This window comes from Leuciscus leuciscus (assembly GCF_965113295.1).
Source record: "Leuciscus leuciscus genome assembly, chromosome: 9".
NCBI lineage: Eukaryota > Metazoa > Chordata > Actinopteri > Cypriniformes > Leuciscidae > Leuciscus > Leuciscus leuciscus.
In genome coordinates, this window is record NC_138733.1 from 5,180,796 (window position 1) to 5,202,933 (window position 22,138).

The following is a 22,138-nucleotide window of genomic DNA, read 5'->3' on the forward strand; positions in this document are numbered from 1 at the left end:
GGCCAACTGGTGATTGACACGTTTCATATCCGTGCCAACGTTTTTACTTCCATTTGGCGCTTGCCGAGTGTTAATTGTAGGCCCTGTGGGTAAGGTTAGGGACAGGTGTGGTGGTGTGAAGAGGTTTTGGGTGGGTTAAGGGACAACAGTGTAATTATAGATGTAATTACAGAGATTAATCACAGCTTTAAGTTACATGCAGGAATTTTTAAATAAGTACAATGCAAAAACGTGTATTTACACAATAAGTACGGATGTACCCACCAGGTTTATGCCTTAAATTCTAAAATACATTTAGAATTTAACATTTGGCTCCTGTTTAATTCATTAGTGTGAATGGTGTTCTAATTAGAAATATTTCTAAGATCAATACAACCATTAGAGCAATTTATTTTATCTCAAAATGTTTCAGATAATTATTTTTTAAATATTGCATTCAAAATTTGAATGCTGTTTTTTATTGTGAATAAATATGTAGAATAAATAAAAACATTGCAGTAAAGGGTTTTTAACTGTAAATAAATCCAGCATTACAATAAAGAAAATCAAATGAAAAAACAAAAAATCAGCATAAAAACTTAATTGCAACTATTTTGGTGCAAGACTTTGACTAACAATGATTACACTTACATGCACCCTCATAATGCAATTATAATAAAATGTAGGCAATGTTGCAATTAAACTTTACCTCATGTAAAAACAATTGATAGATCAAATTTATTCAATTAACCTCATTAACCTCAATATGTGGCGTATGCCGATTGAAATGGTCATAAACAGGCATGTAAACACTTTAATGGCATCTGTTCCACTCTGACTAAAGTGTGCATGTGCGTGTGACGAACACAGATGACGTTTTCATGCGCAAATTCATTAACATAGCAGTAAAGAAGGCATTGGGTTTTTTGGTGCTGAAGAAACAGAGCTGTTGACAACGTTGCGCGACATGAATATAACACAGTATATTAATATGGGAAAGCATCGAAATAAAGCCGTTTTTAGGCACGTCACCATCATAAAATCCGATACGTCCATAGAAATGTGTTTTGCATTTGACGTAAGTGGATAAAAACTGTGGCCAGTAACACACCGACTGTGTTATTTGTGCTATACATAGGGGTATGTGAATAATGCCGGTAAAAATAACCACAATTCTTAGAGAATAATCAGTTTCTAATTGGACGATTTTGAACAGATGTTAAACAGACGCACCAAAGTCAAAATTATATGTTGTTTGTTATTTATATTTTTATGTCTGTGTGTGTGTCTGTGTGTGTGCGTGTGTGTGTCTGTGTGTGTGCGTGTGTGTGTCTGTCTGTGCGTGTGTGTGTGTGTGTGTGTGTGTGTCTGTTATATGGAAATCAATCTAAAATGTATGTATTTCTGCATTTCTCTTGATGAAGTTTTCCTTTTGTGAGGATAAAACTTACAGCGATATCATCTCTGAATAGATTTACCAAATACAGGTGTGTGTCTATGTGTGTGTATCTGTTTGTAGATAGTGTGATAGATTGTGTGTGTTCTATAAATTGTGAGTTTTTTTTAATTAGATTGTTTTACTGTGTTTGATTGTGTTGGTGTATTGAACGGTCCTGGATTGTGCTGGTGTGTATGTACTTCTGTTTTTGGGTTGTCGTGTGTGTGTGTTGAACAAAAGAGGTCAAGTAGTCTGTTGTCGTATTTGAAATGTTCTGTTGTGTGTGTGTGTGTGTGTTGAACAGAACGAGTCCAGAAACATCGAGATGCTTGCGGCTGCCTGTGCTGTCGGGGTCGGATGCTGCTTCGCTGCTCCTATTGGAGGTGAAAACTAGGGATTTGGGATCAAATAACAAAACCTTGTGTTAATGTACCCAGCATGTTTATGCTAAATTTAAGAAATTATTAATTGCCTTATTTTCAATATTTCTCTAAACTAAGTTCAATACTGTCAAAACAATAAACAGCCATCAAAATAATTTAAAGGGCTCATGACAGATTCTTTTTTATTATTTCAATATTACTTATGTTAATTAAGTTGTTTGCACAAAAAATAAAAGAAAAAATATGAGGTCAAAACAAACTTCATTGTGACCATCTGTCTGTCAGATCTGTTAAAGGAGAACTTGGTAACTTTTTTAACTTAATAAAACTGTCTAGAAATCATTTGGATGGTTAAACAACCTGTTCTGGTGATATTGGTGACTTTCCCCGCTCCCCCCAGCGTTCCCAGGCGGAAAACCAACCTTGCAACTTGCAACACTACCGTCCCGGCAAGTTAGAAATTGGAAGTCTCGTGAGAAGCGAGAACTAGAACGAGAACGAGCGCGAAACACAAATTGCTTTACGGCAATTCGACATAAACACACACGCATGTATGATGTATTACCAGATGACCCACCTCGGTAGACATAGCTCCACGCGATACAGTTGGCTTTCTCCGATCAAAACAAACGCACATGAGCAGCGGTAGAGAGGGGGAGGAGGCCGCCGCAAGTGAGTTTTTTACGACCGTGTTGTGAAATATACGCCCCCCACAGCTGTAGGGGGAGCTCGTGGGGAAAATCAGCGAAGAAGTGACAAGAGTTCGCTAGAGTTACCGAGTTCTCCTTTAAAGCACGGCTCCTTTTGCTCAATTTTTAAGACAAATGTTGTAGGAAATGAAAGTATTCTGGGAAATGTTCTTAATGTACTGTACATACTGGAAATTTCTTTTGAATTGCATTTTAACTCCACTTAATTACACTCAAATTAAATAATTGATTCAGTTATGAATGGCACAAAACCCTGGTGCCCACAAAGTAAAAACATTCAAATAACGACTAAATAATGTTTCCAAAATTGCATATTAACTGTACATATTAAGTTGGGGACACAATGTTATTTTTGAGTATTTACTGGTAATTTGAAGGTATTTTTCTTTAGAAAATCTAGACAAGACAATAACTCTGTGTGTGTGTGTGTGTGTGTGTTTCAGGTGTGTTATTCAGCATTGAGGTCACCTCCACGTTTTTCGCCGTACGAAACTACTGGCGTGGATTCTTTGCTGCCACGTTTAGTGCCTTTATCTTCAGAGTTCTGGCAGTGTGGAACAGAGATGAAGGTGTGTGTTTGTGTGCGTGTGTTTTAAAGTGCCCCTGTTATGCTATTTAAAAGATTGCTAGTTTTGTTTTGATTTCTCCTACAATAAGTTTACATGCATCCAAGGTCAAGAACACTTTAATTTTCTCATAATATCCACTTCAGCATCAGCTCTTTTCTCTCAGTGTCTGAAACGCTTCGTTTGAAGATTCAGTCTTTCTAAACCCCGCCTCTCTGAGAGCTGCTCTGCTCTGATTGGTCAGAAAGCAAACGCTCATGATCATATCTGAATCTCAGCTCTTGACACACAGTGATACGAACAGTGACGATGGCGTGGGTTTTACCGCATCAATCTGCAGAAAACAGCGTCTTCTCCACATGAACAACACGAACCAAACTCTTCCAGTCTCAGATAAACTACAGTGTTTGAGGGCGGAGCTAAGAGACGCTGTTCAGCCAATCAAGACCACAGGCTGGCATTATGCTAATTAGTTACAAACCTACGTATCTTCAGCTGGAAGTGAGACTGAATTACTGACGACTCGTTTCAGTTCAGAATCACTTCTTTCTTTTAGGAGACAAAAACTCCATTCATCTGCACTTTGACCTTTGCAGATCTTTTACATTTACAAATAGCTCTATTACACACTACTGTACATGAAAGATCATATCCCAAAAAGCATAATAGGGGCATTTTAATGTACTTGTACTGTATATTTTGAGTGTTAAAGGAATCATATCTCTCTCTCTCTCTCTCTCTCTCTCTCTCTCTCTCTCTCTCTCTCTCTCTCTCTCTCCCTCTCTCCCTCTCTCCCTCTCTCTCTCTCTCCCTCTCTCTCTCTCCCTCTCTCCCTCTCCCTCTCTCTCTCTCTCTCTCTCTCTCTCTCTCTCTCAGAGACGATCACGGCTCTCTTCAAAACTCGGTTCAGGCTGGACTTCCCCTTTGACCTCCAAGAGCTTCCAGCCTTTGCTGTGATTGGGTCAGTTCCACCTCTTGTTTTGTTCTTCTTGTTTCTTTGCATTTGTTGTGTACCAACTCTTAACAAGGCAAAAATAATTTTCTTAGTATATCTGCCCTTAAAAACAATAACAAATACATTTTACCAGGCAAACTAAGTTAGCGGATAAAAGTTCAATCAAATAAAATGTTCCTTAATCTTTTTACAAATAAGAGGATATCATACTATAAGAACATCCTGTAAGGTTCAGAACTCAAAACTTCATTGTTAGTCCAAAAACAGCTTTTTTTTGCTCAGAAAACGACTCGTTTTGAATTTTGTCACATTATTACATCATAGTGCGACGAAAGACCGCCTCTACAGAATCAGAGCGACGCCCACTTCTACATCATTACCTCTTTAGCCCCGCCCACCGATTCATGCATGTCATGTAGTAGTAAATCCAAGAGCGAGCGACGCAAACACAGGATAAACCGTAGAGGATTACAAGACGTTTGCAGTGCAGAGTTGCAGAAACACACAGTGTTTGCATTGCCATCCCTGTGATCCTCACATTGAGAAAGTGTGATGAACTTTATTTTTAAAGACGCTCCAGTCAGATCACGTCACGGTTTGTTTGTTCGCTTCATTTTACTGCGGATTCATTTTTAAATGAGACTGAAAATAAAAGATTTAATTGGATGTCTCTGTGATTGACTGTTTGGTATCTTTCCTTAATTATTTGAAATGTCCTAGCGTATAGTATCTCTGTTTATTATGATGCCCAGTACCGAACTTAAATGCTTTCATTTATGTAAATATGTTTGGTAACACTTTACAATAAGGTTTCATTTGTTAGCCTTGTTTCAGTAAGCAGTATTGAAGTAATTCTTCAAGTAAGCAGTTAGTAATATTATAAAGCGTGGAGAAATGTCTCCTGCTGATTGTTCATGCACATCTGTTTTAGACACTTTGTACCCAACAGATATTTCATGAAAGCACAATCTTCTAATGAACTGTATTATGAATCATGAGCATGTTTATGCCATTAATAATGAATATGGATGATGTCACTCATAATTCTCTCTCTCTCTCTCTCTCTCTCTGCAGAATTGCCAGCGGGTTTGGCGGTGCCTTATTTGTCTATTTGAACAGGCTAATTGTTCAGTTTATGCGAAAACAGAAAACTATTAACAAGTTCCTCATGAAGAAGTGAGTGTTCCCTGTGTTTCTACTTGTTTCTCTATAATTGTGAGGGCCGATTATCTGAAAATATACATCCTGTGATGCTTTTGAACTGATAGTGGAGTTAAACCTCTTACCGGCGTTATTTTCATACTAGTTATAAAATATCTTTAAAAAAATATATCTTGAAGTGCTCCTATTATGCTTTTTTGGATATGACCTGGAGCTGTTTGTGACTGTAAAATATCTGCAAAGTTTTAAAGATCAAAGGATCAGATTAATGGAGTTTTTGTCTCCTAAAAGAAAGAAGTGATTCTGAACTGAAACGAGTCGTCAGTAATTCAGTCTCACTTCCAGCTGAAGATACGTAGGTTTGTAACTAATTTGCATAAAGCCAGCCTGTGGTCTTGATTGGCTGAACAGCGTCTCTTAGCTCCGCCCTCAAACACTGTAGTTTATCTGAGACTGGAAGAGTTTGGTTCGTGTTATGTGGAGAAGACGCTGTTTTCTGCAGATTGATACGGTAAAACCCACGCCATCGTCACTGTTCGTATCACTGTGTGTCAAGAGCTGAGATTCAGATATGATAATGAGCGTTTGCTTTCTGACCAATCAGAGCAGAGCAGCTCTCAGAGAGGCGGGGTTTAGAGAGACTGAATCTTCAAACGAAGCGTTTCAGACACTGAGAGAAAAGAGCTGATGCTGAAATGGATATTATGAGAAAATGAAAGTGTTTCTGACCTTGGATGCATGTAAACGTATTGTATGAGACATAGCATAATATGGGCACTTGTAAAAATCCCCAAAGCTTTCTGAAAGCAATCAAATTAGAAGGTGAAGGTGTATTAACAGATATAGGTCTATTCACAAGTATAATATCACAAGTGTGTGTGTGTGTTGTGTGCAGGCGTCTGTTGTATCCCGCGCTGGTCACGCTACTGATCTCAACACTCACTTTCCCGCCGGGCTTTGGGCAGTTCATGGCCGGACAGGTACACACACACACACACACACACACACACACACACACACACACACTACACAACATGTGTTTGTTCCTCAGGCTGTTAAATCCATCCAGTTAATAATCTTAATGAGACAGTTGAGAGAAACATGAGGCGTTCATTAATCATTCTTAACAACATACACACTCGATAAAATACAGAATAAGGCATCATCTCTCACTCTTTATCACTCTCACACACACACACACACTTATATAAAACATAATTTTAATACAAAATGAGGCAATAAAATATACCATTAGCAGCGTATGACTGCGCTCTCGTACAACACTTCACATAATCCATTTCTCAATCAGTTTTTCATCTAGTTTTATTGTACAATACCTGAACATCTCTGGAAAGGAAGTGGTTGCACTTTATAATAAGGTTTCATTTGTTAACATTGCATTAACTAACAATGAACAATACATTCTTACAGCATTTATTAACCTTTATTAATGCTTGTAAAAAAAGTCATGTTCATTTTAGTTCACAGTGCATTAATGTTAACAGATACAACTTTTCATCTTAAGATTAACAGTAATGACGATTAATAAGTGCTGTAGAAGTTGTTCATGTTAACTAATGTTATTGTGAAGTGTTACCAAGAATGTTTACTTAAAAAAACAACATTAAAAACAGGGATTTTGTATTTTAACTCCTTTGACCTTACGTGTTTACTTACCCACTGAAGTTAAGTTTCAATATATTAACACATTAGCATGTTCATGGTAGCATGTGAATATTTCTTTTTTTTAGTAAGTGTTTTATTTTGAAATGATTTAATTATTTATACGTTTTTCATCAACCCACAAACAAGTTTTTTTAAACTTGTATACCTCATTAGCATAAAAAAAAAATGTAAGCATAAAACTAACTGTAATATGGTGAGGTTTATGCTTAAGTTAAGAAAGTGAGTACTGAAGCTCCTGTTAATAACATTTTCTTTACAGCTTACACAAAAGGACACCCTGGTTTCATTTTTTGACAATCGCACTTGGACAAAGCAAGGAATCACAGAAGACTTTAGTTATGACAGTCACTCGACCGCCTGGAAACATCCGCAGGCTAATGTCTTCGTGATCCTCGTCATCTTCATCGTTATGAAGGTAAATAATCACACACACACCTAAACACTTGTTTTTGATTATGTTTCATAAACACTTTTTGTTATACTGGTTAAATCTCTCTTCACATCCTGATCTCTTTTTCAGTTTTTATAAGTTGTTTGCGTTGATTATTGTTGTAATGTCATGTGTTTTGAGGCCTGAGGTAATTTAACACTTTGCAGACTCTGCTCTGGCAGGGATTTGGAGGAGGCGTGGCTTCCCTTCCAGAACATTTATTGACACTCGAATAATACATGAGCTCATTAACATATGACCGCCCACATTTACATATCAATCGCTATTCAGTATTTCGCAGCTTCATCCGCCCTGAAGAATGATAATGTGTAGTAAGTTAGCCAATCACAGCAGAGGTCATTTACATAGACCTTCTGTAGCTCCGCCCCTTTTCAGCGCCGCGCTCGTTGTGTTCTGTCCTCCGGTCTGTATTTCCACAGCATGAAGGGAAGATCTTACGGATTTATGAATGAACCGCTCGTTTTAAAATCTTCCCGGTCTACTGACACTTATGACATCCGCTTCAGACATTACAGTGCTCATGATAACTTTCATTAAGTCTACAGTAAATCCACTTCACCAGCTATTTACTCTTAGACAGCGATGCCATAGAAAAACAGAAGTTCAAAGATAAAATTCTAAAGATTGTTTCTCTGGCGGATAAGGTCTATAGAGGGTTTGTTTACACTGATTTGAGCGAAAGGAGATTTCAATACCCAACAAAAAACCAAACAAAAGCCGCTCTATCCTCCCAGCTGTAGAAGTCACTGGCTGAGGAAAGCAAGAGTGTGTGTGTGTGTGTGTTTGTGAAGACTTGCATCGCTCGCTACCTGCGTGAGTGTGTCACCCTGGCAACCTCATCAGAAACCCAGTCGAAACCTGTCACGGCACAGGAAGTGATGTCGTCAGCGTTGCCATGGGGACGAGTGCCCTGTGTGTCCTTTAGCTGAACCTTTGACTTAACCTGTGCGGTTTAATCTAGAACTACTTGGTTAAAGTTTGGGGCAGATTTGTTCCCAGAAGAGAGATACATCTGACAAAACCTCCCTTTGGAAGTACGATTTATAAGTATTATATCACTTTTTTTATTATAGATTTTTTTCTAATTCTGTAAATGCTAAGTTTTTCTATGGGAAGGTTTAAGCTTTGGGTTACACAGCAGTAATTAAAAAACTATTAATTAAAAAACCAAAATGTCCTCACTTATATAGTAAAAGCTTCATTCAGCAAGGATGCATTAAATTGATCAAAAGTGACAGTAAAGACATTTATAATGTTAATTTTCAAATAAATGCTGTTCTTTTGAACTTTTTATTCATCAAAGAATCCTGGAAAAATAAAATGCATCACAGTTTCCACAAAAATATGAAGCAGCGCAACTGTTTTCAACATTGATAATAATCATAAATGTTTCTTGAGCATCAAATCATCATATTATACTGATTTCTGAAGGATCATGTGACACTGAAGACTGGAGTAATGATGCTGAAAATTCAGCTTTGGTCACAGGAATAAATTACACTTTACTATATATTCACATAGAAAACAGTTATTTTAGTTATTTTATTTACATTTTTACTGTATTTTGCAATAAATGCAGTCTTGATGAGCAGAAGACTCATGCATTTTCTGTGAAGCTGCTTTGAAACGATGTGTATTGTGAAAAGCGCCATACAAATAAATGTGAATTGAAAGAGACTTCTTTCAAAAACATAAAAAGATTCATATTTTTGAAAAGTGCATCTACTGTATAGTAGATGTAATGTGTGTGTATAGGAATGCCGGCAGGTGGAGAGACAGAGAAGAGCAGATTTCTGCGAGTCTGTCCATTCTTCAGTGCCAAGAGAGAGAGAGAGAGAGAGTGTCTGAGAGGAAGAAAGGAAAGAGAGAATATTATGCAATGATCTCTCGATCCACCCACAGCTTTCAAACACTCTCCAGCATAATTCACACTTATATAACGTTCTCACTCAATCCCACCTCAACCTCCACCAGGATCTGTTCTGTTCTCGCAGGAAACATCGATTGTGCTCTGTGTGTGTGTGTGTGTGTGTGTGTGTGTTTGTTCTTGTGCTTGTTTTACTTTCTCTATTAATTAACTTCTGTTGTTCTGAATCAGCCAATTAGATTGATTTGCTAATTACTCACAGTTCATTTCAGGACTCACCTCACATTCAGTACCAAGTGACATGTGGGGGTGTGTGTTTTACCTTTCTTTATCTATACGTGTGTGTGTGTGTGTGTGTGTGTTCCTGTGTCTAATTAACAAATAAACTGAAATTCTGTTTCCAGATTGGAGCAAAAGTTCAGACTTGTTGGGCGTGTTTGTGCGTTGGCATTTTATCTTTCTCAAATAGACTGTTATTAAAATGAAAGGTGACTTTGGATTTTCTTGTGTTGTTCACTAATGAGATCACACACACAATGCACACTTTTATCATTTTATTCTGTTTGCTTCTTTTGCGAAGAACTTTTTCTCAAACTTCTGATTCAAGGCAATGAGGACTGCCTGAAACTATCATTACAAGACTCTCGGGACAGTTGACAGAACTGCCACTTGTTCAGTCTGGCCAATGCTTGCATCATCATGCAAGTTTGTCATTTGCACGTGTTTTTAAGTATTTTCAATTTAAACATTCAAGTGATTTTTAACCATTCAGATTCAATCGTAAGAAGACATGAAAACTCAATTCAGCTCTCTGTGAGTGTGCGCTCAGAAAACAGCGTTCTCTTTCACAAATCGAGTTCTCTCTCACAACTTCTGCCTGAACCAAAAAATACACACAACAAAAGTATGTCAAAATGTCCGCCTTGGGGAGTATTCACGTAAACACTAGCCGCGTTTCCATTACCCTTCAAATTGCGCAAATTGAAATTGCGAATTGAAAAAACACCCAATGGAAACACGTCAATTTCACAAAAACTCCCATTTATCGCAAAAATGTTTTTCCGCTCGCATGAGGAGGTTTTTCAGGCAATTTCAAAAAAGAAATATTTCGCAAAACTGCAATGGAAACAGTTTTTGCGCATTTACGGGTCAGCTGACGTAGATGACGTGGTGTGTTTGGACAGAAGACGAGACAGAGCTCTTTATTAAATTCATATAAGACAAGAGAATTACAGGAATAATGGATTCTAAACCTCAAATAAATGTCACAATCAAGACCTCGAAGCAGAAATGAGGGAGAAACACCCAGAAACTCCTCATATGTGCTGCTCACAAGTATAATAAGGGTCGTTCCTTACCATTAATGCTTGGATAACACACACACGTCTCCTTCCATTAATAATAATAGCTAGTGCAGTGGCTGGGATATAGTACAGAAACCTACCATTGTCCGTTGCCATGGTTTTTGGATTTACTAATCGCGAGAAGAAGTTTTAGTCGCATAACATCGGTTAATGGAAACGCCGTCATTTCACAATAGTTTTTTGTCGACATTTAGAAAAAATCGCAAAAGTTTTGCGCAAATCTGTAATGGAAACGCGCCCTACTGTCAATGTCTTAACTGAACATAAACAGTTGACAAAGAAAATGCATATGTATCAGTATATTGGATCTGTGCATTCTCTCTTAAAGTGACAACAGCCTAATATTCCTGCTGCCGTTTGTGCAATTATTGTTAATTAAACGACAAAAGACAGAGAAAATCACTCACTGATCTTGACTGAACAACTTTTGTAGTTTTAACTAGGATTAATCTATATTTAATTCATACGGAATACTATGCAGTGTTATTTTACATTTGATTATTACATTCTCCACTGTTAGACAGACTTATCTGAAAATCTTAAAGCACTGTTTATTTCATTTGTATCTTTGTTCTGTTGTAATTATTTTAGCTGTTTCTTGTTTATTTTATTTTATTTGTTCTTATTTTATGACTGAAGACTCGCTGGTCTTCAATAACGTTTGAACTTTACATTAGTTAGGCTAGTAGTTTTTGTTGTGGAATTGAAAATGGGATCAATCTAGAATTGTGAAATTTCTGAAATTTTGGTGGCTTATTTATTGGAATATCATGTTACATGGGTCAAAACAACAACAAAATGTATTTATTTAAATGTTTTTGGGGTGGAGCTAGTGAAAACTTTGGCAGGGCAAGTAAACCACTGGCCCAGAAAAATATCCTTAGCATTGAGCCCTGTGTATGCTTGTTTTTTTTGTTAATTATAATTTCTAAAAAATATACTTTAGTTTTAATATTTCTTTTCTTGTAATGTGCTGATCTTTTGAGTCGATTATGGATGAAATTGTCAGAAAGTACTGGTCGTGATACTTTACATCTGACGTTTATAAAATTTTCTATTTTCGTCTGTTGAGGAAATCATACAGTCTATGCATAACTGTCATGCAGATGACAGACATGACAGATTTTGCGTAAGTATGTGACGCACACAGGCGCATGTGTGAATATCACACCCCTATGGTTTGTCATATTTCAGGCTATTGTGTGTGTGGAGAGACAGGCGAATTCTCCAAATTCTCACTTGGAATCTATAAAATAGCTTTTTTTCTTTTCTTGTTGCTATGGGCTGTTTTCAGTTTTAATTTCATACGTGTGTTGCTGCTATTGCTCTGTAATATCCAGCAATGTAATTTTCCACACTACACTACATGTTGGGGAAAAAAAGTAGCTTGTTAATGAAAAAAACAGAATTACTGTCATGCTACTGAAAAATGAATTCTAGCAAGATAATAGCTTTACCACTTTAGTTAGTTAATCCCTCAACACTGATGATATTATTGGCTAATATTCTCCTCTCTCTCCTTGGTTACATCAGCAGAAACGTTGTTGCAGAGGTATTGGATTTTTGTGAAATATTACAAAAAAAAGTGTTTCTTTGTGTTTAACTGAGTGTTACTGTTGTTTCTCGTGCAGTTCTGGATGTCTGCTTTAGCCACAACCCTTCCTGTGCCTTGTGGAGCCTTCATGCCTGTGTTTGTCATTGGTAAGTGTGTTCTTCGCTAGCCTGGTTAAAACCAGACCATTCTCAGTAGTAACTTAGTTATGGTCTGGCAAAGCTTCATTAATAACTCATTTCCAAAGGGGCGTCACCAACGGACGTCGCTCAAATGCCTCTGGGCGCAATTGGATAGACCTAAAACCAATCAGAGCGATCGTCATCGTGTAAAGCCATATGCTGCGTCCCAATTCGCCTAAGTTACACTACGCCATAAAAGTATGTACTCTTTTTGTGAAGAAAAGGTATTTACTTTTGAATGTGTAGCAAAAAAGTAGGCAAGCTTTGGGACATACTACTTCGTCATCTTTATCGGACGGATCTGTCGCGTGCATCCTGTCACGTAAACTGCCCTGTCAATCATCTTGTCACAGTTAAAATCCTCTATTAAATCTAATTTAATTTCCTACCGTTTCGGAGAGAAATGTAGCAGCACGTTCATCTGCTAGTGGGTCTTTCATGGAGACTGTCCTCATGTGTTTGCAATTTGAATATAATAATGCATTTAAAAGTTGAGTGCGCTTCACCAACGGACGTCGCTCAAATGCCTCTGGGCGCAATTGGATAGACCTAAAACCAATCAGAGCGATCGTCATCGTGTAAAGCTCACCCCAACGTTACTGATTGGTGCCTCGATTTGGACGGATTAGAAATCAGCTTGAATGGGCTCTTTGCCAGACTACTTGCAGAGCAAATCTAAATTTGCCGGAAGTTTGTCTGGGTTTTCCCAGGCTAGTGCGTTTGGGTTTTTCCTTTAAAATATTGCTTTTTAAGGCAAGATACCTTAGGTAAATAGGGTAAAAACTTAACTAATATATCTCACTATAGTTGATTAATCACAGTAGATTAAGACAGTTGTGTTAACTTACAAGTTTTAATGTTAGGTTTAAATTTACAAACAAGGCAATATCGAATTAAATTTATTTGATAAATAATTTGCATGTTTTCTATGATTGTTTATATAATCGCACTAATTTGCATATGTTTCCAGAACATAAATCTTAACGTTGGATAAAGTCACGTTCAAAACCCTTTTTATTTTTTATTTTGATGACCTATTAGAGTTGAAGGATTTCACTGAGGGGATTTTGGATTTCTCCTTTTATCAATCAGAAAATACTGTAAACTGATAGAAAAAAACGTTTTCACCATGTTATAGGAATAAAATGTTAAAAAATATCAGGCGAATAATATATGAACAAACCCCTCAGTAATAACCTTCAGAATATAGATGGGAATAAAACTGTAAGTTTTGGTGTATGTAAGTGCTGCGGAAGTGGAGGAAAAACTCACCGACTTTAAAGATATGTGGTGTAATTGAAACCTACAGATGCAAGTACATAAAGTGCAATAAAAATTAACACTTAATTGTGTATTTTGTCTGAAAGAAGATATATAATGGATGCAAACCAACAATATCTCAAAATTGAACAGAGCATGAAACAAAACTATAGTATTTTGTCTTAAAATATTACATTTTCAAAATATTGTATGTGATATATTTAATCAAAAATGATGGAGACATTAAAATGTGACGTGAATGTCAGGTCACCTTTATTTATATAGCGCTTTTTACAATACTGACTGTTTCAAAGCAGCTTTACAGCGATAACAGGAAAAAATAATGTTTGTTTCTAGAAGAAAATGGCGTCATAGTCCAGCTTGAGTAAGTTCAGTGATGGTTCATTTTGTTGTAAAAAGAAAAAAGAAAAGTTATTAATTTAGTTAATTTATATATATATAGCCACTCTGGAGTAAACTGTGATGTCATTGTCCAGCTCAATTCAGTTCTCATATAATGGTGTCAATGCCGGCAGATCAATAATATTGTTGAATATTAAATTAAATGTGTGTGTGTGTGTGTGTGTTTCAGGTGCTGCGTTTGGCCGTTTGGTGGGTGAAAGTATGGCCGCTTGGTTTCCAGAGGGAATTAATACAGATGGAATCATCTATCCCATAGTGCCTGGAGGATACGCTGTTGTGGGTGAGGAACAAACTCATGCTCATACATGTGATGTACACACACACACACACACACACACACACACACACACACCTTCATCACAGCTAATTACCTTTCATGGAAATTGCCTCAGTGTTGCCATAGTGATTTTAAGAGGCAATGATTGAGTTGTGTTGTGTTGGGTGGTTTAGTGAATTGTTGGTTTTCATTGTTAGTAAGTCTTTGATTAGTAGCCACTAGATTTAATTATGCAATAACAATAACCCCTCTTGAATAATTATTATTTTAATTATAGTTTAACAGACAATATAGAGAAGGGTTTAGAGAAGTGTATGATTTTGACACAAACAATTGCCCTTTAATAGAATATCTTTGCTTAATAAATTGGTAACACTTTACAATATGGTTTCATTTATTAACATTAGTTAAAATGATCTAATAATGACCAACACTTCTATTGCATTTATTAATTTTAGTTCATGTTATTCTCAACATTTACTAATACATTATTAAAGTCAAAGGTTGTATTTGTTAACATTAGAATAAATGCTGTAAAAATATAAATGTTCATGTTAGCTGATGTTTTAACTAATGTGAACATATGAGACCTTTTTGTAAAATGTAACCAATAATTTTTGGATAATTTTGACCTATTTTGACCCTTTTTTTTATTTTGACCCTTATTTATTTATATTTAATGCACAATCTAAGTATCTTACCAGATTTACATTTCACTGCAAGTTGTATCATGTATATAACTGTATGTGACCAATCAAAATCTTGAATCTAGAAAAATAGCAATACTAAAAAATGTTTTTCAGAAAAATTAAGGTATAACTAGAAGTGTAGATATCAATTTCATTCATATTTACAGTTTGTTTATAAGTTTACATTAGTGTTGCACACATGTGACGTGTGAAATTTCTTTGAATTGAATTCAGTGTATTCCTGCTCTTGTCAATTCATGAGTCCAATTGGTCCAACAGTTTGTGTTTATTTTGCATTGTTTGTTTTCTTTTTGCCTTATTAATTTAAAGTGAACCATTAATGTAATTAATTTGTTTTGTTAAAACGCTCTCTCTTGTTGACATAGTGGAGTTTTTATCATGGGGATTTTGGATATCTCTTTTTATCACTCACATAAATCAGAAAATACAGTAAACAGCCAGAAAAAAATATTTTCTCCATGTTTTTAGGAACAAAATGTAATAAAAAAAATCTAATGAATGTAAAATAAACAAACCACTCAGTAAAAACCTTCAGCACATAGATGGGAGTAAAACTGTAAATGTTGGCGTATAGAAGTGTTGCTGAAGTGGAGGAAAAACTCACAGCCTTGAAAGATGTGACCCTGGACCACGAAACCAGTCACATGGGTCAATTTGTTGAAATTGAGATTTATACAGCATCTGAAAGCTGAATAAATAAGCTTTCCATTGACGTATGGTTTGTTATATATTTGGTCGAGATACAACTATTGTAAATCTGGAATCTGAGGGAGCAAAAAAATCGAAACATTGAGAAAATCTCCTTTAAAGTTGTTCATGTATGTTCACGATTGTGCAGCATTCACTCACACACATACATGTTTTATATATTTACGGAAGGAAATTTACTAAATATCTTCATGGAACATGATCTTTACTTAATATCCTCATGATTTTTGCCATAAAAGAAAAATGGATAATTTTGACCCATACAATGTATTGTTGGCTATTGCCACAGATATACCCGTGCGACATGTGACTGCTTCTGTGATGTAGGGTCTCATATGTATTGTAATTGAAATCTACAGATGCAAATAGATAAAGTGCAATAAAATAAACACTTAAAAGTGTGTTTTGGATGTTTTCTTTTACATTAGCCATAACTTTTACAAAATGAAGCATAACTGACTAGTGTATAAAAAAACATTGGTTTTGTCTATAGTGGCTTGTGTTTAAATCTCTCTCTCTCTCTCTGTGTTTAGGAGCGGCGGCGTTATCCGGAGCCGTCACACACACCGTCTCCACAGCCGTGATCGTGTTTGAGTTGACGGGTCAGATAAGTCACATTCTGCCCATCATGATCGCTGTGATTCTGGCCAACGCCGTCGCTCAGAGTCTCCAGCCGTCCATCTACGACTCTATTATCCGCATCAAGAAGCTGCCGTACCTGCCCGAGCTCGGCTGGGGGCACCACGAGTGAGTCCTGGCTCTTCACACACGTTCTGCTTCCTCAACACAGTGTTTTGAAGGATTCAGGAACTATCACAGAATGTAGACGTACAAAAACACTCTTTTATCTCAGTCAGTCACAGTTACATCAAGTCATTCCCCTGATTTGTGACTACGTTTACATTTTACAACTTACATTTTACAACAAACATACAATAATTTCAAAATGTATCTTTAAGTCTGGCTGTGTCAGGGTTATTATAGTTAAATTAAACTAAAACCGTAACAAAACATTTTCGTTTTCGTCAAAACTTAAACTTTTATTTTATTTTAGCAACTTTTTCTCATTTTCATTTCGTTTTAACTTGATGTGCTAAACCAATTAAAGCTAAATCTGAAATAAACATTTATAAAAACTATATAAATATCATAACAAAACCATGCAACAAAATTAATAAAACTGAGTAAAATAAATTAAAACGGAAAATGTTAAAAAAAAACTATTTTTTAAAACTATAATAGTATCTCAGTGATGCTTAAAAAACACTGGGTTGTGTGGAATTATATTGTAAGGAAAGTTTCTTTAAATACAGTTCTTATTTTTTAACACTGCAAAAAAAAAAAAAAAAATTCTTACTCAGTATCTTTGTCTTGTTTTCCAGTACAAATATAAAAACAATCCTACATTTTCTGAGCCCATTTTAAGCTAAAACTCACTTAATTTTGATACCTTTAGTTGAGAACCAAAAGATATTAAGTCATGCTTTCTGAAAAATAAAAATAATTTATTATAAGAATGTTTAGATAAATGTATTGGAAAACAAGAGAAAAATAACAAAAGTACGAAAATAATTTTTGCAGTGTCATCATAAATCCAAATCTGCGTTCCTTAAAAACTCACAGGAAGTTCCTGAAGTGGCGTAAATGTTGATTCACTTGCAGGTTTCAGAACTAATAACTCAACCACTGTAATGACTTAATAAATGAAATAAGTGGCAAATGCTTTTTTAATGCAATTAAAATATTAAAATATTATTTTCTTGTTACTTTTAACTACATTAACAAATTTACTTTAAATCTTTGTTTGTTAATTAAAGTGATTTACATTTATTTGGCATTAATGCACTTTTTTCCTTCATTTAATTGAGTGGCACTCACAGTCCTCAAGACAGAGATGGTGTTTCCTCTTAATTAGTGTAAATGGACAATCTGTGTGCAAACACGGTCTAAAGTTACACAACACACACAACACATCAGACTAATGGCAAACTGTGCAATACACACATAAATCTTAGTTTCTGAGGGTTTCAGATGTTCAGGATTTCAAAGTTTGAAATGGTAGCAGTGACACACACACACACACACACACACACACACACACACACACACACACACACACACACACACACACACACACACACACACACACACACACACACACAGGTCTTTTGCTCTGAATGATTGTGTTTCTGCCCTGGTGTCAAACTCATCTACAACTTCTCAGAGACGAATTTATACCTGTCAAGAGAACAATTACATAACTCTGTGTGTGTGTGTGTGTGTGTGTGAGAGAGAGAGAGTGAGAGAGAGAGAGTGAGAGAGAGAGAGCGAGAGGGAAGCTAGATTTTTTTTGCTGAGTTAGAATCTGCAGAAAACTCACTTCTCAGCAGGACACACACACACACACACACACACACACACACACACACACACACACACACACACACACACACACACACTCATTGACATTCACTGCTCTGTATCTCGTCCTCTCTCTCTGTCATTTGACTCTCATTTCAGCGTGTTTTATTGGCTCGTCTGTTTTACACACAATGCTGCCAAAATGTCAATCAATAAAGGAACAAAATATGTCTTGTATGCCAACAAAATTCTATTCAGTTCAAGTTTGAAACTATACATATTGTTTAAAAGCAGCCTTACAGAAAATGCTTGTTTCAGTGTTAAAAAATTACAAAGTATTCTGTTATCAGATGAGCGTATCAAAGTAATGTGCGTATGACAGTCATACACAGCTATAATATAATGCCTTATGTGGTTCATCACGTACATAATGAACGTGTTAGGCAGCAATTACACCTTGTGCTTGTAGTGATTATAATATAAGGATAATGTGTGAGAAGTTGTCGTTATCTGAAGTCTTTGCGTCGCCAACACCTGAAATCATCACAAAAGCAAAATTATCAATTTGGCGTTTATGCATATTAAATATATTTGTGCATTTTCTGAAGTAAATGTGAGTGGTGTTTGTGGTTCTCTGGATGGTTTGTGTCTCTAGATCGCACTTTTTCCAGAACAAAATGTTTATTTTGTAGTAATTGAAAAATATTTATATCCTATTAATAAAATATAATATTTGTGTGATTATGTTTCCTACTAAAACGTTGGTTACAAACTGGGATATTGTTTGTGACTAAAACTAAAACCATAAATAAATAAATAAATAAATAAAATAATTGTTGCATGAAATTAAAGAACCGTTAACTAAACGGTTTATAAAATAAAATAAAATAAAATAAAATAAAATAAAATAAAATAAAATAAAATAAAATAAAATAAAATAAAATAAAATAAAATAAAATATAAAACAACTTAAACTTATTTTATTTGAGCTAATTGCCAAAAGCAAAACATTTCTCATTTTAATTTAAACTTGATGTACTAAAATAACTAAAACTGAAACAGAGATCAATTAAAAACTATGTATAGACATATAAAATAAAATAAAACAGAAAACAGAAAAAATTACTAAAACTTGCACAAAATTTTTTATATAAAAATAAGAACTAATTCAACATGTTGATAAAAGCTGTAATAGGATCTCAATGATATTAAAATAACACACTAACAAGTTTGAATGCTTAAGTCTGGATGAATAGTATATGTGTAAACTGTGAAAAATAAAATGTGGTTAGTTTAAAATAATATGAATTATTATAATCACAACAGACTTTTGATGTGCTTGAAAGAAGCCAGTTCTTGTGCTGTTTTAATGTTGTGCCTGTTCACTAACTCTAAGTTTGAGCAATAGTAGTAGTGCTGACTTAACAAACACGCTAATAATAAATCAAAAGAACGTATAGAAAGACTCTTTAATGGCGCTGGCTGTAATGGGGATTATGAATTCTGCTGCAGTGATTGCATAACTGTGGGAAATCTCTTCTGCAGGAAGTATAATATTCGTGTGGAGGACATCATGGTCAGGAATGTTCGCTATATCACACTGAACTGCACGTACAGAGACCTTCACGACGTCCTCACCACAGGAAACCTCAAAACACTGGCACTGGTGGAGTCTGCAGGTACAGCACATGCACATGTGGTGGGAATAATCATATGAGGAAAAAAAAAAAATATATATATATTACATTTTTAGCACAGTGAAACCAAATGTAGTTTTAGAGAAAATAAATGGTAAAAACCTGATATAGTTTTACCATAAATGTTTCTTTTCATGAAAATAGCCACAGAAGCTGGCATGATGTGAAAAACAATCAAACTCATTTAACACAATAATGACTTTTTTAATTTGCAGTAAATTAGAATAACTAATTTTAATCACTTGACAGTCCTAATTTAAATATACTGTAACTTAATTTTTTTTTTCAAATCTTTTTTATTTTATTTTTTATTTTTAATTTTAAATTTTTGGACTACCGTTCAAAAGTTTGTAAAATGTAAAAAAAAAATTGTAAGAAGTCTCTTCTGCTCACCAAGGCTGCATTTATTTGATCAAAAATACAGTACAAATTTAAATTAATACAGTATTGCAATTTAAAGCAGCTGTTTTCTATGTGAATATATAGTAAAGTGTAATTTATTCCTGTGATCAAAGCTGAATTTCAGCATCATTACTCCAGTCTTCAGTGTCACATGATCCTTCAGAAATCAGTCTAATATGATGATTTGATGATCAAGAAACATTTCTGACTATAATCAATGTTGAAAACAGTTGGAAAGTTCTCAGGATTCTTTGATGAATAGAAAGTTCTAAAAGAACAGCATTTATTTGAAATAGAATCTTTTGAAACATTCTAAAACTGTCACTTTTGCTCTCGTCTCTCTCTCTCTCTCTCTCTCTCTCTCTCTCTCTCTCTCACAGAGTCCATGATCCTGCTGGGCTCTATTGAGCGCGCTCAGTTACAGGCGCTCCTGAACGAGCATCTGGGTCGTCCTCGGCGTCTGGAGTTCATACGAGACCGAGTCGACGCCGAGAGAAAGCGTGTGTCTGTGGCCAGCACTCCCAGCAGCGAGGAGGGGGGTCAAAAGGTCAACCACGAGGTCCGCTTCCAGGTCAGAGTGCGCACAGTTTTCTGACTCTCGCATCAGAATGACCTTTTCAACAGCGTTTCAGATTTGTTGAGGCATGATCTTGAATGTGTGTGTGTAAATTGTAGATCTCCACAGAAGAGTCGTCGTTTATACCCGTTCGTCCGATCTCCCCGAAACCTCTTAAACCTGCGCTGAAGAGGACGCCTGTGGCCGAGAAGAACATTGAGATCCCCACAAGTAATATCACACACACAGTTAGACCTCAAGTTGATTTGTATAGTGCTTTTCACACTACATATTGTTTTCCTCCTATTTTGATAGTTGAAAGGGATAGTTCACCCAAAAATGAAAATTAACCCATGATTTACTCACCCTGAAGTCATCCTAGGTGTATATGACATTTTTCTTTCAGCTGAACACAATCAGAGTTATATTAAAAAATGTCTTGGCTCTTCCAAGCTTTATAATGGCAGTGAATCACTGTTTCTGTTTTGAAGTCCATAAAAGTGCATCTATCCATGATAAAAGTGCATCTATCCATCATAAAAGTGCATATATACAGTGGTTAAATTGGTCCGGGTCTCTCCGGGGCTCAGCCCCGGCACATAAACCTGCTCGTTTGTGTCCTGATGTGCCTGTTTGCAGTCAGTTGCCTACTGGAAATGATGTCACATACAATTTGATGAAAGTGATGCTTTTGAAAACATATTTCTGATTATAAATGAAAGATTTTTGAAACGGCATGTCTATTTTGTCTCGGCGGAGCTGAGATGAGAACAATCGGAACACAGCCGTCTTGTTCAGCTGCTTAATCTCGTTGTCAGTCGACCATGATCGCGCACCGCTCGTGCATGCCATGCGCATCTAGGTAGGCTACTCAGAACTCCGACACGGATAAATGTACGCAGCAATATATATTATGAATGTTCCTGGGAGATCCGTAGTTGCGTGGGATGTGGAAGTGCGCAAAAGTTCCAGAACCTTCTACTGCCTTAAAAAAAAAAAAAAAAAAAAAACTCATGAGCTGCTGGCCACCGCTGCAGAAGCAGATCAATTTTGTCAAGTTCAGCACAACGTTGGTTGTACAAAAAGTGCCCTGGCCTTGAATGACAAGGTAAGGAAAATATGTTTGGCACATTGTATGGGTCACTATATCATAATAACAAGGTAATACAATGTGTCATCAAGTGATGTCAATTCCAGCGTTATGGACGTGACATTTGCAGTAAAAACTTGAAATATAAATTCTCAGAAAATGCATTTAATACCAATATATTGAAACTGTTTATATATCCATACTCCCTTAATAAAGGAGTCCAGACATTAGAAAAATATCAGTCTACACATGCGTTTTATATTTAATATGAGGGAAATAGGCTACACATGCCGTGGACGTGACAAAAAATCTTTAACTTTTAGGTGGCAAAATATTTTTTTGTAATTCTTTGAATTACAC

General features: G+C 35.8%; 1 protein-coding gene across 2 annotated transcripts in view; it reads left to right on the plus strand.

Moving 5' to 3' along the window:
* Nucleotides 1-22,138, plus strand: part of clcn2b (chloride channel, voltage-sensitive 2b) — an 82,133-nt gene that overhangs the window by 41,727 nt on the left and 18,268 nt on the right. For both annotated transcript variants that reach the window (XM_082179970.1, XM_082179971.1), the window contains exons 7-18: nt 1,722-1,800; nt 2,954-3,079; nt 3,953-4,037; nt 5,106-5,207; nt 6,088-6,172; nt 7,138-7,293; nt 12,192-12,261; nt 14,147-14,257; nt 16,206-16,419; nt 19,579-19,712; nt 20,513-20,703; nt 20,808-20,919. In XM_082179970.1, the coding sequence (XP_082036096.1) occupies nt 1,722-1,800; nt 2,954-3,079; nt 3,953-4,037; nt 5,106-5,207; nt 6,088-6,172; nt 7,138-7,293; nt 12,192-12,261; nt 14,147-14,257; nt 16,206-16,419; nt 19,579-19,712; nt 20,513-20,703; nt 20,808-20,919 (1,465 nt within the window). The remainder of the gene's footprint in view (nt 1-1,721; nt 1,801-2,953; nt 3,080-3,952; nt 4,038-5,105; nt 5,208-6,087; nt 6,173-7,137; nt 7,294-12,191; nt 12,262-14,146; nt 14,258-16,205; nt 16,420-19,578; nt 19,713-20,512; nt 20,704-20,807; nt 20,920-22,138) is intronic.